Source organism: Centruroides sculpturatus, unplaced genomic scaffold (genome assembly GCF_000671375.1).
Source record: "Centruroides sculpturatus isolate CEXI.00-Female unplaced genomic scaffold, Cexi_2.0 scaffold318, whole genome shotgun sequence".
Taxonomy (NCBI): Eukaryota; Metazoa; Arthropoda; class Arachnida; order Scorpiones; family Buthidae; genus Centruroides; species Centruroides sculpturatus.
Genome location: NW_019384658.1, coordinates 227,428 through 244,533, shown reverse-complemented (window position 1 = coordinate 244,533; position 17,106 = coordinate 227,428). Strand labels below are relative to the sequence as shown.

The 17,106-nt window shown below is 34.1% G+C and overlaps 1 protein-coding gene across 1 annotated transcript in view; it reads left to right on the top strand.

Annotated features, from left to right (window-relative positions):
- The window catches only part of LOC111626485 (unconventional myosin-Ib-like), a 472,422-nt gene that overhangs the window by 351,884 nt on the left and 103,432 nt on the right, over positions 1 to 17,106 (top strand). The window contains exon 19 of the mRNA XM_023369864.1: positions 10,982 to 11,049. Within this exon, the coding sequence (XP_023225632.1) occupies positions 10,982 to 11,049 (68 nt within the window). The remainder of the gene's footprint in view (positions 1 to 10,981; positions 11,050 to 17,106) is intronic.

Genomic DNA, 17,106 nt, shown 5'->3' with positions numbered 1-17,106 from the left:
TTTCCTATTTGTTTTTGGCTACATTAAAGCATTTTTTTGAAAATATACAGTAAGGTTCCATATTACCACCCGATTTTCTCTAAGCCTACTTTCGGACTTTTTGTACAAAAGCCTTCAAAAACCATACTTATAATTACACTAGCGAAAAATCCAATTAGGAACATTTAGTTTACTAGTTACCAGTACTTTTTGCACTGGTATCATAACTACACCCACAAAAAATGTGGGTGTAGTTATGATACCTTGTTTACAATTCACTAAAATGTAATTGGGGTTCCATAATACCACCTTCTCCTCTAGTGTTTTTAGTGATGACGAAGAAAACATTGTTTAATTTATATTAATATGTATCACTTAAAAAAATTTTAATGAAGATATTTATCTTAATTATGAAAATATACTTAGCATGTTTTTTTAATTTTTGGAACCTAACCCTCCTTTTCGTATTAGTTCTTTGTTTCGCATAACACGGATTCGGATAACACGGCAACTTTTTGGAACATAACTACCCTGTTATACGGGGGTTACCTGTACATATTTCATTTTTATCTGTGGATTCAGTGATATCAAGTGCTTCATTTTTATGTGCAAAATCATCTTTCCTCAGGAATTTCTTTTTTGAATGTGAAGTTTTTAGTATTTGTCAAACTCCATTTGAATGCCAGTGGAATAAATGTGAATAACTTTTAACAGGTGATTTAGTTGGATCTGTGTGGATGCATTGAATTTTATTTCATTTATGTACTATATATGAGGTGAGATAAAATGTATTATTTTGTTTTGTTGTATCATATTTTGTATTGTTTAATTGTTCTAATTAAAAGTCGTTTGTTTTGAAGAAGGCATTTTGTAAATGTTAGCAATTTATGTGTTGGTTTAAATATTTTGTGGATATGTATGAGTTTTCATACCAAAAACTGAATTTTGCTTTACTGATAATACACTGTTTAATCCATAATTCATTTTCAAATAATAATATCTTTAAGCATGTAAAGGTATGTTAAATGTAGTTTGAATTAGAAGAAAGAGCTTTTATCTATCTAGAATGCAACTGGGGAGAGTAGTATTATAAAGATCTTGTCATTTGCAGCTTTTGGCATTAACTCTGCATTGATGTGGGATGTGATAATGTGATCAATTGATCTAGTTATTGAGTTGTCTTGGATCTAAGAAAAGTTTTATTTTGCCTTTCTTTAATAAACTTGCATGGCATTCAACCAATCTGGAGGTTGTTCTGTTTGCTATTATTTCATCTCTTTTTGTGTAGGAGTTTTCCTAGAGGTTTTTCTAATGCCTCCAGTGTTCATTTGGTTCCTGCTACATATAGTTTAGCATTCTTGGTGGTTATTTTATATTTTTTGTTGCTTAAACACTATGTAGTGTAATAATTTATTACATTACATGGTGTCTAAGCAACAAAGAAGACTTACGACACGGTTTTGGATTATCAAAATATTTTATGGTTAATCTTTACCTATGGAATCTCTATTTTCTATTCTTTCATCAGCAAGTGTTTTTGATATAAAATAAGCTTAGTTTTTCAATACTGAATTTTATTCATGGTTATATCATATTAATTGACATTTACGTAAACATCAATACCATGAACACTATTTAGCATTATTGTTTCTTTAACAATGACATGAAGAGACAAATACTGTCAATATAAAAACAAAATATCAGTTGAGATTTTATTATACAGTATTATATTTCACAATAAATCACTTNGGACTTAGAAAAATCTTATTGTGTAAGTATAATTCGACAAAATAAACAGTTTCTTTTGTAAACACCTGTCTTTTCTTCCAGAACCACCATTCACATACGCAAAAACCCTAAAACCATCCTGATGACAAGGAATAAAATTTTCCCCCTCAAATCGGCATACTTACACTTTGTCCGGTTGAATGCTGGATTAGGTGGGAACTTGGGTTCGGCTGAGGTGGTCATTCAACAGTAGGCTGATTGAGAAGCACAACACATGGGAACTTAAAATTTTAATATGTTTGAGCATAACTCCTGAGAGTAAACTGATTGGCTAGAAAGGACAGATTACAGGATGAGAACTTTTGATAAGTACAATTAAAATTTTTGGGAACATAACTTGGATCTTGGAGAAAGAACAACGGACCTTAGAGAAAGGACTTGGATCTTAGGGAACTACCTTGTGTCCTTGAGACATGAGTTTATAACAGGTTCTCTTCCTGATCCTGCTTTCTGATTGATCAACGATATCCCTTCATCACTTTCCAATTGGTTTGTCCTTGTCTCCAGATGACAATTCTAGACCTTTCAAGCCATGGGAGAGGTCAAGATTGATGTTCAACCTGATGCCAATTGGATAGTATTTATCAAACTTTGAAATCCTTTCTTGTAACTCAAGCTTTTTGTGTATCTTTTTGACATCAAAAATTTATAATTGTTTCCATGAGACATTATTTAATTAAATAAATAATTTCAATAAATTGTTGTTTAACTTTATTTCATTTTTTCTTTCAAAAGGTGGGAATCCAACTAGAAAAAAATTTCAACATGGGATAAGGTTAATATATTTTTTCATACATAATTGGTTATTCGAAAAATAAGTTATCCGACAACCCCAGCCCCCAATTGATTTGGATAAACGACGCTCTACTGTATAAATATAAAATAGGTCAATTTTTACCTATGTGCACCATCATGGCGGCAGTCGTGACTCTTTGCTTAGGTTAGGTTAGGTTAGATTAACTACATTTTTAGTAGATGTTTCCTTTTTTTTTCTTTTCTTCAGGAACTACCATGAATCAATAACTACTGATGTTAGGCACTCAGTGGCCTTCTGGCAGCTCCCCTCCGGGAGGAGTGCATCAGGACCACGGTCATGACGGTCCCATAGCATGTAAAATATTTAGTAAAAGCCCAGAAATTTTAGTACTCTGTTATATCATACTGTCGGATATATCACATTCGTTCTTTGTCTCCCGACAAGTGCAATATGATGAGGGGCCACTGTATTTGCTCTGGTGTTTCAGGTCTGTTATTTTTTTTTCATATAGTCTTAGTTTGTGACATGCAGTTGTACCCAATATTGATTAGATTGGAAGGTCTATAAAAGACAGCAACTGCTTATTATTTTTTATCACATATTCTAGTTTACAAATGAGGTCACTGAAATATAGCCAAAATTTATGTTAGGATAGCAAGCAAGTAGGAAGATCATTTGTGACACAGAGTCAGGATAACTATTTATAAGAGAACCTATTTAAAAGATTAAAGACATGCTTACAAAATTTCTTTCTATTTGTCTTCTATAAAATATCTTAATAAAAGATCTTAATAAATCTATAAAAGTTCTTAATATCAGTCTAAAGAGAGAGAGAGAGTCCAGAGAGGGTCCAAATATTGCTGGTCTGGGTCAACAATAAGTCCTTCAATAATTGACAGTTTGAGTTGATGGCCTGGAGTTTGCTTTTATGAGGCCCTGGAAATAGTCCATAATTAAAGGAAGGGAAAGGGTATTTTAATAAATTATTAAAGCAATGAGAAAACAAATAATTGTCGAGCCGGCGACACCAGACTTTGACATCATTGCTCATAAAGAATAGAGGGGAAACAAATTTAAGAACAAAAGAGAATGGAAAAGGAATTGTTTAAAACTTAAAATTTAATAAAAGGAAAAGACAAGGTAAAATATCAGCACAGGTGTCTGAGTCATCAGTAATAGTAGATCAAACGGATGGTGTTGGGTAAACCATCCCAGGCAGACCTTTCTGGCAACCTGAACTGGTTTTGTATTCTACCTGAAGACAGGTGACAGACCAATAGGAGAGTGAGGAAAGGGATGCCTCAGCCAATGAAGAAAAGAGATGGAGACAAAAAGGTATAAAACCTTTGTGTGATGAAAGTTTGGAATTCCATTAGTCACCCCTAAAGGACATATCATTCAATCCATTGGGGTTCATTCCACCTCTGCAATTACAACTTTCCACATTATCCCCAAGTATGTCCAGTTCATTACTATTTTGTGTGTCACCTCTATATTGAACTCTAACTAGCCACTGCCCCGGGGCTGCCCTATCAGGAAGGAAAGAAAGGAAAAAGGACTCCAAGAACTTATTCTGCAGACATTCTGTCAAAACTAGGACTTAGAAAAATCTTATTGTGTAAGTATAATTCGACAAAATAAACAGTTTCTTTTGTAAACACCTGTCTTTTCTTCCAGAACCACCATTCACATACGCAAAAACCCTAAAACCATCCTGATGACAAGGAATAAAATTTTCCCCCTCAAATCGGCATACTTACACTTTGTCCGGTTGAATGCTGGATTAGGTGGGAACTTGGGTTCGGCTGAGGTGGTCATTCAACAGTAGGCTGATTGAGAAGCACAACACATGGGAACTTAAAATTTTAATATGTTTGAGCATAACTCCTGAGAGTAAACTGATTGGCTAGAAAGGACAGATTACAGGATGAGAACTTTTGATAAGTACAATTAAAATTTTTGGGAACATAACTTGGATCTTGGAGAAAGAACAACGGACCTTAGAGAAAGGACTTGGATCTTAGGGAACTACCTTGTGTCCTTGAGACATGAGTTTATAACAGGTTCTCTTCCTGATCCTGCTTTCTGATTGATCAACGATATCCCTTCATCACTTTCCAATTGGTTTGTCCTTGTCTCCAGATGACAATTCTAGACCTTTCAAGCCATGGGAGAGGTCAAGATTGATGTTCAACCTGATGCCAATTGGATAGTATTTATCAAACTTTGAAATCCTTTCTTGTAACTCAAGCTTTTTGTGTATCTTTTTGACATCAAAAATTTATAATTGTTTCCATGAGACATTATTTAATTAAATAAATAATTTCAATAAATTGTTGTTTAACTTTATTTCATTTTTTCTTTCAAAAGGTGGGAATCCAACTGCACCATTGAACACTCGTTAGCATTCTAGTATATAATTTTGAATTCCACCTGGGACCTCACATACATTCTCCTAGAATTTATTTATAAATATTCTATAGTGTATATAAGAATTTGTTTGCAGTTGGGTGTATTTTGGATTTGAAAGTCCATATTTTCATGTTTTTATTTGAAATAAAGTCAAGATGTACTCCTATGTCCAGCTAGAAAGTTGTTCTTTCATTGTTCATTGTGACCCTGGTGTGGTCATGTCAGAGCTCTCTGAAGTCTTTCTTTGGAACTTTTTCGAACACTGGAAACTGTACTCTGCATCTTTTTCTATGGCAAGTAGCATATAAAAATTACAAAATTAGCTAATTTTTATATTACCAACTAAATTTAGTGGTATATCAAATGTAAATGGTTTGTTTACTTCTATTCTAACTTCTACTACTGCAAATGCACATTTTCTGCTAGAAGACAGCAACACTTTTCTAAATATTAGGGCTTAAGTAGCATGATGTTCCAGATGTGTTAATTTGTGTCTGTTTTGAAAATAGTTGCCTCCATATATTATTTAAGTTCTGATCATCAATTTATCAAATATTTAATGAACTGTTAAGATTTTTAATTTAAGAATGGACATTAGTTATTATAATTCATACCTAAAAAGTTTTATAAACTTATAAAATTAACTCTTTCAAAAGTCAGCTTAGTGCAGCAATTTTGCATCAAAAGATTTTTGCCCCACAGACCTCTTTTTAATTGCCCATAAAACTGCTCTAGCATGTTTTGTTTATGACTATATCCCTGATCTAACACATCCCTCAGATTTCAAATTAACTTTCAGTCTGAAGGATTCAACTTTTCAGATGGGGAATGGACTCTCAATTGATGGTTTGTCACAATCACATGTTTTTCTTTTTATAATTGGGAGAACTATTCATGTTGTAGCTTTTTTTTAGTAGAACAAAAGAAGACTCTTATTTCACTTTACCAATGGTTTCAAGCTGTTGATACTGTCACAATCAGGGAAATATTGTTCATGTAGCTTCTTTAGCAGATGAAAAAATAATTCTTTGTCTTCTAAAGAATCTACAACATAAACAATAAATCCCTAATTGTGACACCACTAGAATCAACCACTGTTACATTACCGATATAGATTCTGCCAGTGACCATAAGTATATCTTCACTCAATTGAACACTACTAGTAATACTAATAATCATAGTTTTCACTATACTCGCACTAACTGGCAATTATTTCACAAAACCTTCAATAACATTTCAGCTGGTGCCCCTCACCACAGTCACTATACTCAGGACACCTTAGACCACTTTGTCACCAGGTTTACAAAAACAATCACTAACTCTTATGTTATTGCCTCCAAGCTCAAACATTGTAAACACAGAAAGGTTCCTTGGTGGACCACTGAGCTAGAAAACAAGAAAAAAGTTGTTAAAAGATTAAGGAGGCAATTTAGAAATGAACAGGACTGGACATTAAAGTCACACTTAGAGACCAGTCTAGGCATGAACACAATTCTTACAAAACCCTTATAAATAAAACAAGGACTAACACTTGAAAGGATTTCTGTACCAATACTTGTGGTTGCAACTCCTGGTCTGAACCATACTACTTAGCTTGTAAGGAAAAATGCCAGCTCTAAATCCCCTCCACTATCCAGCTCCCTGATGGTCGATACACCAACAACATGGAAGAAATTATCATGCACATCCTCACCAGCCTTTACCCTTTGGATGACCCACAGCAGGAAGACAATACACATGCAGTCATCTGGAGTTCTACACTCACTCCATTTAATACAGTGACCACAACTTCACCTACATTGAGGTTTCAAATGCCATCTGTTCGCTCACCGATAACAAAGCCCCAGGCCTTGACAGCATAACCTCTGAGATGATAAAACACACATTTGAGGCCAATCCTATAGTGTTTGTAATTCTCTTTAATATCTGCTTGAACACTGGCCTTTTTCCTACTCAGTGGAAAAAGGCTAGTGTCAAATTGATTCCCAAACCCACCAGCGCTAACACTTACAAAAAATACTCACTTTTCTCAGAGTTGGGAGAAGGCAGATCTGCCTTCTCCCAACTCTGAGAAAAGTGTTAGATGGTCTAATGATCACATGGCATCTAAGCAAGCATAGAGCCCTATATCAGAATCAGTTCGGCTTCTCTAAAAACAAAGGTACAGTAGATGCCATCCATCAGGTTGTTAACTACATCCACCAGGCTAAACAAAACAATCAGCATACTGCAATTATCACTATTGACTTTAGAGGTGCCTTTGATCATGCCTGGTGGCCTTTTATCATTAAGACCACCAGGCATGAATACAATGCACACATTACACCCTCGTCACTGCCCTCAAAATCTTTACAAACTTCTTTAGTCCTATCTTAGTAACAGGAGTGCAGGTGTTTATACAACACAAAATAACATAGCCTTGAGTGATGGGTATGACTATCTTCAGGGTTCCAGGTCTGGTCCTGGAACATAGCCTATAACTCTATTCTGCACTTAAATGACACCATGCCTCCTAGCTGCCACATACAGGGCTTTGTGGACTACACAATTATCCTAACTTCACACAGGATCAGTGAACGCTTACAGGACATATGCAAAAACATTCTCAATAACATTCACCAGTGGAGTATTAAGCATAGGCAACCAATTAACACAGATAAATGCAAAAGCATGATAGTTGTCAGGAAGCTTACCCTTCAAATAAGTGCTCACAGAGTAAAGCAAACAACAAAAATTAAATATTTAGGTGTTATTCTTGACAAGTGACTTAACTTCACACCTCATATCAAATACATCATGGACAAAGCGAAAAAGACGGCCACTGCCCTCATAAGTATTGCTAGGATCACATGGGGCCTTGGCCCTAATGCTACTAAGCTTATTTACAGGGGTGCAATTCAGCCAACACTCCTCTATCCCTGGGCCACTTGGCTGCCAAAGTCCAAAACCATAAAAATCTGTTATATGTTCAAAGGATTGCAGATCTCCACATTTGTAAGGCTTATAGGACCGCACCCACTAGTGCCATTTTGGTAATGTTAGGATTGACCCCTATTGACTTAGAAATTAAACGCATTATTTGGCAGGAAAATCTCATCACCTCACCCTGGTGAGACTATAGTGACTCGGATGTCGACAAAATGATTAGAATAGGTAAGATTCTTCCCAGTTTGACGTTGATCAAAAAATTCAGCATTGACAAAAATACTCTCCTGACTTACGATTACCACCCCTCCCACCAGCTTGCCCCTGACATTTACTTTGAAGATCCAGGTGATCATTTCATGTTTAGGATTTACACTGACGGTTCCAACATGGATGACGAAGTGGGTGCCATTTTTATAGTTTACTCCAACTTAGGCCACGAGCTTCACAACGTTTGCTTCCGTCTTGGTGTACAATGCTCAATAGCACAGGCAGAAACTTTAGCTATTTATATGAACTTAATTCACATTAGGCGTAGAAAGGACAAAAGACTAAACTATCACATTTATTCTGACAGAAGGGTAGCTTTACACAGGATTGCAAAGTCTGATAGCCACTTAAAACTCATCCATCTCATACACCACATTCTCAGACAATTGGACAACAATATTAGAATAGATTTCCAATGGGTCCTGGGTCATGCAGAGGTTCTTGGCAACAAGATTCCTGGCCATCTTGCCAAACAAGCTGCAGTCTTCAGTTACATTTCTACTTCATATATCAACAATCACGTCAAGAAGCAAATTTTCATTCTCTGGCAAGATAGCTGGGACCATTACACCACTGGTAGGTTCACATACACCTTCAGGTTGACACTACTGCAATTCTTCACCACTTTTACTCTAGTTACACTCTCACTCAGCTACTTACAAGACACAGCAACTTTAAGCAAAAGGGGTTAAGCATTACTTGCATAGATTTAATCTTGGGGACAACTCACAATGCGACTGTGGTATTCACGAGGACCAAACACCACTTCACTTAGTTTTTCACTGCAATATTTACAATCACATTAGGGGTAGTTTAATGAGAGCTGCTATTCTTGAAGGGTACAACTGGCCTTGCAACCCACACCAACTCATTCACACGTGTGCAATGTTCCATTCATATCCCTTTGTGGGGCTCTTGAGGGCAATCGCTCCGGGGCATGGATAGCAATTAGCTTTCCCTTGCTTTGTTTCAACTGTCGGTATATAGCTGCCTTTCAACTTTGTATTTTAATTCTTATTTTCTGTCTTCTTTTTCAGTCTAAATTCAGTTATTACTAGTTGTAAGTTAGATTAGGGATGCTTAGCTTTGGGTTTAGGTTCCAGTTAGGTTATGATAGGTTAGATTAAATTAGATTAGGGTTTGTTAGCTTTAATTGTCTTGTTAGGTTTGTTCTAGGTTATGGTAGGTTAGTTTAGTTAGTGAGTAACTAAAATATGTGAACCTTTAATACGTTAACTTTAATACGTGAAACTGCATAATACGAAATCTCACTTAGAAATTAAACATTTTTTTTAACCCCTTCTGGGTTCTTCCTCAGGCAAAAGAGGAGCTAGATCTTCTGAAATGAATATGAACATAAAAACTTTTGAAGCTAGTTGAACAATGTAAAATTCGAATATTCAGATTTTTTTAACATATCCATTTACACAGAGAGTTTAAAAATGTTCTAAACTTTTTTGCCAGAGGAAGAACACAGAAGGGGTTAGGAAAATGTTTGATTTCTAAGTGAGATTTTGTATCACGCAGCAGTTAAAGATTTACATAAATAAAATATTTTGGTTATACATCCCACTGTGTGGATTGGCTTTATGTTAGTGAGTAAGTTAACTTTAAAAAAAATAAATAATAAAGAAATAAAAATTGATGTCTTGCTCATTTGTCTTCTGTCTGTCTGTTCGTCTTGTCTAGTTAGTCGTGTTCATTTGTTTTTCGCACTGTCTGTCTAGCAGTTACATAGTATTAAGATTTGCACTTGCATTCAGTTTTATTTGTATTAAGTAGATAAAAGTCTTTCTACTAATAACCACTTGGCACTAACTTCAACATTTTAGGCGGCACTCAATTATTGGTGTTTGCTACACTCAGGTTTTCTTTTAGACCCTTCAGGGGACTATGGCCTTGCAGCCTAAAAACTGCATGCCAACATCAAATATAGAGGGTACTATAGCCATATGTACGCCATTCAGAGGGATCCTACCTTTCTCTGCTGTCTATCTCCTCTTCCTCCTTCTTCCCCTCCCCTTTCCCTTACCGTCTTTTCTGCTGGCTAAACACTTCATGTACGGCCGCTATTTTTTTTGTATGTATGTATGTATTAGCAGAAACTATTAGCATCTTTAGCTTTTTCCTTTCTTTAGTAACTTTTTTTGAAGTTTATGAGATATTTCTAAATTAATTGTTATTTGTTTGTTTATTTAAATTTGAATTTTATCATATTTATATAAATATATAACATTATATGTTTGGTGTAATTATATCTTAATATTTTTAGCTCTTGCCATATAAAGTTAATTTTCATGAATACAAGATAGTTTGAATGCCTCAAATAAAATCAAGTCATACTATTATTAATATTAGAAAATTAATCAAGGTTACAAATATAAAATTTTTGAAATGCCAAAATTAAAAATTAAATTCTCTGAAGTTAGTAAAGACAACAGCTAAATAATGTATTCAATTCATTGCATGGTACTCTGTTGATTGAACCAGCTCAACCTAATAAGTATAAACAATTCTGATACATTAAATGACTCAATCGATGATTTAGTGGATTTTTTCTTAATATAATTCAATGTGTAATTTAGAGCTAAGAAACAGGTTTTTTTTTCATATTTTGAACATTTTCATATTTATTTAAAAATTAATATAGCAAATCATTTAAAAATGATTTCCTATAGTAATTTAATAAATAAAACTGTATAATTGTTATTACATGAATATACTGTATACAAAAATTTCAATTAACTGTTCTTTTACAAATTTTTTATATGCTATTACATAGTTTATATTATTTCCTATTAGTTAATATTATTTTCTCTTCATAAATGCAATTAGTTTTTCTTTATATAGCCAAATGAACTAAAGCAGCCAATGATTTTTGAGATGGCATTAGTACAGCACCAAGTAAGATATTTAGGGTAAGTTTTCAATATAATATATTTTATATAAAAATAAATAATACGATATTAAATCAATTAGTGATTTAACCAATGTATTTAAAATAATTTCTCTCATTCTTATCACATTATAAAAACAAAATGTTTTATCAACTAACATAGTTGTCTGCAGAAAATTTTCCAGTGGGGCAAAGATAGCAGACAGATGATTATATCAATAAAGTTTTATTTAATTATTTAATTTTTTAGGTTTTTTCCCACAAGTAGGTTATAGAATACAGTATTACATCAAAGCATACCATAATTGCAAGTGTAAGGTCACATAGCTTCATTACTTTTATGATTATAATTTGTAGAACTTATATTCAATTCCAGGGAGGGACAAGTAACCCATTTGTCCCCGTCTGCATGTTAACATGAAAATTTTTATTTTTAATTCTTTGTTTAATTTATATAGCAATAATGTATCTGTAGTGTAATCTATATACCATATTGGCCCTAATAAAATATTAGTCCCCGTCTGCATGTTAACATGAAAATTTTTATTTTTAATTCTTTGTTTAATTTATATAGCAATAGTGTATCTGTAGTGTAATCTATATACCATATTGGCCCTAATAAAATATTAGTCTATGTTGCTTTTTCCAATTTTAAAGGAAAATAAATTTCCCTCAAACTGTATTTTTAGCCTTGACTTATATTTGAGTCTGATTCAAGTCCTCTCCAATTTCAATACTTGCTGTAGTTGCATGTTGTGCAGATTCAAACTTGCTCTAAAATTCAATTCTTTGATTGTTCAGCAGCACTAAACCAATTTGTGAACTGCCCACAAACTATGCATGGGAATTAAGTGTTTTCCACAATTGTAAATAATGAATTAGTCTATTGTTTTTGAAAAATTCACCAAAATAAAATTATAAAACTTACCAATTGAATTAGTCAATTGACTGTTTCAATTGGTAATTTTACAGAAATTTTATTTTATTTCTAGGAATCTCTACTAATCAAACAATGATCAAAAATTGGGGAAAAAGGTTGCTGAAAAGTTACCATAAAATTCATTTTGTTGTAAAGAATAAATTTCTATTATAATCATATTGAATGCACAAATTTATAATTACATAAAAATGTTAAAACATTTTTCTAAAGCTTATCTATAAACAGTTATAGAAAAAATAAGACAAGCAAAAAGAAACATAGACTTTTGGTTTTGATACTCAAAAGTGCAAGTATACTTTTTGGAATACATGTAAATTATGCAAGGAAACCTTCTTTTCCTGATGTGATGTTTATACTAGGCAGTTTACAACCAGGCATATAAAAAATTAATAAAAATTATGAAGCAATATGAAACAACTTCATATTTATTGATATTGACAAAAAAAGCAATTGAGAGGTTGTGGCCAACGTTTTCAGCCCAAAACATGAATGTCAGACATCGAGCACCGCCATCTGGCAATTCTAGAAGGTTGATAATGGCGTTTGCTCTGTCTAGCATGGTGAGTAGAAGTTCGGCTTAAACTTCATTTTTTTGTGTTTGAGGTCAAATTATGATGTATTTTATAAAATGATTATTTAAGCATTTATGAATAATAATGTAAAGAAATAGATGATTTTAATCCAGAAATTATTTAATTATTCAATTTTTTTGCAAGTGATGTGAAGTGCCTATAGCATTTACATATATTTCTGTTCATAATAGCTTATCATAATTCTGTAGGAGTAGGTTTGTTTTTCACAGCATCTTCTACCATCTTCAGCATAATATGTTTGTAAATTTTCTAAAAATAATTTCTTGAGCTGCTTTTGGATTTACATAAGCCACTACTTCCCTCAACAAAAGTATGAGGTAGTCCTATCATATGATAGGGGAGAAAATGCTAATTAAAAATAATTATTTAGTGTTATTAAATTTCCTATAAATACTCTAAAATAGTTTAATTTGTTTATTTACCTTCGTTTATTCGTCATTGTTAAACATTTTCAGCATTTTTCAATAATATCCCAAGAGTCAGTGCGTGATGTGAACATGTGGTGCAACATGTTTTACTTCGAGTTCAAACATCAAACGTGTACTTCTGCTTGCCGTACAAAACATTTGAACTTCAGCACAACCTCTCTAATAAGTTATAATTTATCATTTAAATGCATTGGACACCTAATTATATTTCTTTCTATAAAACAAACTCTTTGACTATAATTTTTTAATCAGTTAAATATGATTTAAATGCAATTGGTAAAAATTACTAAGAAAGTAATCAAAAATTAATTTATAATGATTGATTCAGAGATATTTGTAAATAGAAATTTTAAACATTTTAATTTTTAAATAAAGTAATTTTAAAATGAACGAAATGTAATTAAACAGAACTAATTTTTATAATTAATTGCATATAAAAAAATCACATAAAAATTCACATATTTTTGTAAAAGTTAGAATGAGATAAAAACAACAAGAGACATCACTTATTAATAACAAAATATAAATCTAAAAACTGTCTATTTGCATTACACATAAAAACATTTAATTGACGAGTACTTTAGACAGTATATAACTGTCTTCTATGGGTAATATAGTGAATAGAACATTAGAAATCTAAAGAAAGAACACATTTTAAAATTGCACTTATACATATGAGCATAGAACATAAAAACGTCAGAAGAGAGGAGGTGATCTGCACACATGTTCAGCAGTCTCCCGTTTGTTTCAGCATGTTGGAATTAATTTGCCTGATGATGCCTGTTCAACACAAGTGAAAAACATTTGCAGTTTTTATTTAAAAGATTTGCTGATTTATAGGTTTAGTGTTTTTTAATAAAAATGTCAGGTATAAAAATACAAAGTATATTTATATTACACTATTACAAAATAAACATGATATATATGATGACTATGGTTAATAAAATTAATGGAATTAATATGCACAAAAATAATTGATAGCAGTATAAAGAAAATTCAAACAAAGCACAAACACTGGAGTGTCATTGACATCTCTGTTTTTGTTACATAATTTCACTGCCTATGATTTTAGAAGTTTAACAGTGCAATCCACAGTTCTGATATATCAAGTGTGGAAGAATTGCATGGAAACATTGATGTAATGAACAAAGATTCCCATATGAACAAAATTCTCTTTTCCCACAGTGTTTCATCAAAACTTGTGACCAAAGAAGATCAAAATTATATTCCATCACTTTTTTGGCTAGCTCTGTTGTACACCTCCTATGTATGATATCTTCACAATGCTCTGCCAGACAGGTATGGAGCATTCTAGCAGTGGCACCTATATAATAGTTTTGACACCATTAATGGATTTTGTAAAGGTATAGTGTAAACTCCAGATTTTTCAAAAAGTGTAAAGCCTTCTATAAAGTTAGAACACCAGTAGAATTATGAAAGATTGTTGGTAGTAGTAGGAGTAAGACAGGTGTCACTCTTTGGTACGACCTGTGTTATGGAAGAAGAGGGAAGATGGGGTGAGGTGAGAAAGGAAAGGGGATGAAAAGAAAAGGGTTGGGATCCATGGGTGTCTCATGATGGTGTTTTATAAGGAATGATCAGCAGAAAAAAACAATAACAATAACAAGAATGTTAGAGGAATACAGGTTGGGAGTGCCACGTTACAGATCGCAAACAGCACTAACATATGAACAGGTAATAACGTAAATACAGTGTGCAGATTAATAATGTTACAAGAAATTACATGTTGGGAGCTGTCTGACAAATCGTAGACAGTACAAACATAATGACAGACGAATGTACATTATGCAGATTAACAATAGTACAATAGTTACGTGGGGAGTAATATGTGATAACGACAGATAACACAAACGTATTAATAGGTAACAAACATGAATGCAGAATAATATTGGTACAAATTAGTTACATGTTGAGTTTTATTTGGCAAATCGCAGATAGAACAAACATAAAAACAGATAAATGTATGTACAGAATGCAGATTAACAGTGCGTAAACTAGATACAGGGTGGGTGCTAAGTGCCAGAATATAGGTAGCCCGAACAAATTAACAGGTTACAAACGTATATACAGTTGACATTACCAGGGTTACACTAAAAGCATAGACAGTGATTTTTATTAATGCGTGGTGTTAACATTTTAGTTCAGTAGATTTGCATGACTACGAGGGAACAGCCACTGATTAGTGTTTCTCGTCCTCTCTGTAAACACTTTGATGCTCTGCAGGTAATTATTCAGATGATTATACATGTCTTTCTCATATATTAGGGCTTGTAGAGGACACGGCCAGTTATGGTTGTTATGAAGTGCAGCCTCAATGAGTCTATCTCTTTTGCTGTCGAAGAGTGGACAGTCAAACAACAGGTGAAGGTAGTCTTGTTTGGCATTCATGTTGCACCTGCAGGTCTTGCTGTCCCATAGCTGGAATCGGTGGAGGTAAGCATTGAAGTTCCCATGGCCAGTGAGAACTTGAGTCAGGGCGAAGTTGGGAACAAAATGCCTGCAACTCAGTCTGACAGAGATGTCTAGAATGAAGCCATGAGTGGGATGGCCTGTAGTGGAGTTGTTCCAGTCTTCTTGCCAAGTTTGCAAAAGTTGGTTATAGATCCATTTATGGATAGTGGACGGCAGTATCTTACTGTAAGAACAAGGAAGGGATGAGACCGCAGCTCTTTTGGCGAGAGCGTCAGTTTGTTTCGTGCCCCTCCACCCCAGAGTGGACATGGACCCAGTTAAGGGTGATGTTATGGTGGTGGTTATTACTGATAAGTATTTTCTGAATGATGGTAACATTGTAGCCATTGTTGTTGGTGTTGGAAATTGAGCGAAGAGTTGTAATGCTGTCTGTGTAGATGGCTATTTTCTTTTTACGGGGGAACCAGTCTTCATTGATGTGGTGGAATGCGTTGGTGATGGTGAAGATCTCCGCCTGTGGGACGGAACAGTATTTACCAAGCTTGAAAGCAGACCGGTGAGTAATATTGCCTGCTTTGTTGTACACGATAAAAGCTGTGCCCACTTGATCCTCTTGCTTGGAACCGTCCATGGTAAGTGAGGTCCTGGATGTTCATGGAGAGTCATATCTATATAGGAGTTTGGAATTTTCTTCTCGATACTGTTGGTAATGAGGTCTTGGTAGATTTTGTCAGGAAAGTTTGGAAGGGTTTTGTGCTGAATTTTATCTTTCCAATCATGTTATTCATATTCCAAGACCACATAGCTACTCTAATTTTAAGGTATAGAGGGCAGAGTCCGCTTATGACCAGAAGGGCCGAGGTGGGCACAGTGCGGTAGGCCCTGGCAGTTTGCAATGCTGCAGTTCTCTGGACTTTGTTAAATTTTTTGATATTTGCTTGCTTGAAGGTGGCCTTTCCCCAGATAGGGTCAGCATAAAGTATAATAGGCTCTACGGCACCCAAATATATATATTTGATAGCATTATATCTGATCCCCCAGTTATTGGCTGCTATACTAATCAGTTTGTTGGAGACTACTGTTGCCTTTTTGCAAATGTTGTCGATGTGCTTCATCCAGTGCAATTTTTCATCCAGAGTTACCCCAAGATACATTAACTCCTTTGTCCTAGAGATTCTTGTATTGTTAATTTTTGTGGTTGGGCTTTTTTGAAGGCTAGTGTTTTTTGGAAAAATGATGTACTTACACTTGTTGTAATTTGTAGGCAGTTTACTATCAGTGCTCCATTTGTAGATGGTGTCCATTATTATATTGCATAGGGGGGCCAGATTGTCAGAGTTTTTGTCTGAAACAAGGGCCACCGTGTCATCAACGTACCCTTGCACCAAGAAGCCCGTAATCCTGTTGCACATGTTCAGAAGGTCATTGTGAACTAGAGTCCAGAGGGTCAGGCTGGTTATAGACCTCTGAGGGCAACCCTTGGCTGTTTGATGAGTACAGGAGAGATTGTTTGTATAAAAGCCAATCTGTCTATCTTCAAGAAAGCTACTCACGATATTAAAAATGTTATTAGGGCAGTGATATTCACGGAGTTGATGCAGGATTTCTGGCCACCATAAGTTATCAAACGCTCCTTGGAAATCAATGGAAATTAGAACAATGTGTTTACGATCTTTCTTGGCTTT